The sequence below is a fragment of the Myotis brandtii genome, unplaced genomic scaffold (assembly GCF_000412655.1).
Source record: "Myotis brandtii unplaced genomic scaffold, ASM41265v1 scaffold703, whole genome shotgun sequence".
Classification (NCBI taxonomy): Eukaryota; Metazoa; Chordata; class Mammalia; order Chiroptera; family Vespertilionidae; genus Myotis; species Myotis brandtii.
In genome coordinates, this window is record NW_005370760.1 from 394,201 (window position 1) to 394,972 (window position 772).

Consider the following 772-nt stretch of genomic DNA (forward strand, 5'->3'; position numbering starts at 1 on the left):
CGGTGGAGCAGCATGTGCGCTACGAGACCACGGGCCCGGCTCTGTGCACCGTGGTCTTCCTGCTCGTCTACTTCTTCGGCATGGCCAGCTCTATCTGGTGGGTGATTCTGTCGCTCACGTGGTTTCTGGCGGCGGGCATGAAATGGGGCAACGAGGCCATCGCGGGCTACTCGCAGTACTTCCACCTGGCTGCGTGGCTCGTGCCCAGCGTGAAGTCTATCGCCGTGCTGGCGCTCAGCTCCGTGGACGGCGACCCGGTGGCGGGCATCTGCTACGTGGGCAACCAGAGCCTTGACAACCTGCGCGGCTTCGTGCTGGCGCCACTCGTCATCTACCTTTTCATCGGCACCATGTTCCTGCTGGCCGGCTTCGTGTCTCTCTTCCGCATCCGCTCGGTCATAAAACAGCAGGGCGGCCCCACCAAGACGCACAAACTGGAGAAGCTCATGATCCGCCTGGGCCTCTTCACTGTGCTCTACACAGTGCCTGCCGCCATCGTGGTCGCCTGCCTCTTCTACGAGCAGCACAACCGCCCGCGCTGGGAGGCCACGCACAACTGTCCGTGCCTGCGGGACCTGCAGCCGGACCAGGCACGCCGGCCTGACTATGCGGTGTTCATGCTCAAGTACTTCATGTGCCTGGTCGTGGGCATCACCTCGGGCGTGTGGGTCTGGTCAGGCAAGACACTTGATTCGTGGCGGGCCCTGTGCACCCGCTGCTGCTGGGCCAGCAAGGGTGCTGCGGTGGGCGGGGGTGCTGGCGTGAGAGACAC

General features: G+C 64.2%; 1 protein-coding gene across 1 annotated transcript in view; it reads left to right on the forward strand.

Moving 5' to 3' along the window:
- Positions 1-772, forward strand: part of FZD8 (frizzled class receptor 8) — a 2,900-nt gene that overhangs the window by 1,214 nt on the left and 914 nt on the right. The window contains exon 3 of the mRNA XM_014529989.1: positions 1-766. Within this exon, the coding sequence (XP_014385475.1) occupies positions 1-766 (766 nt within the window). The remainder of the gene's footprint in view (positions 767-772) is intronic.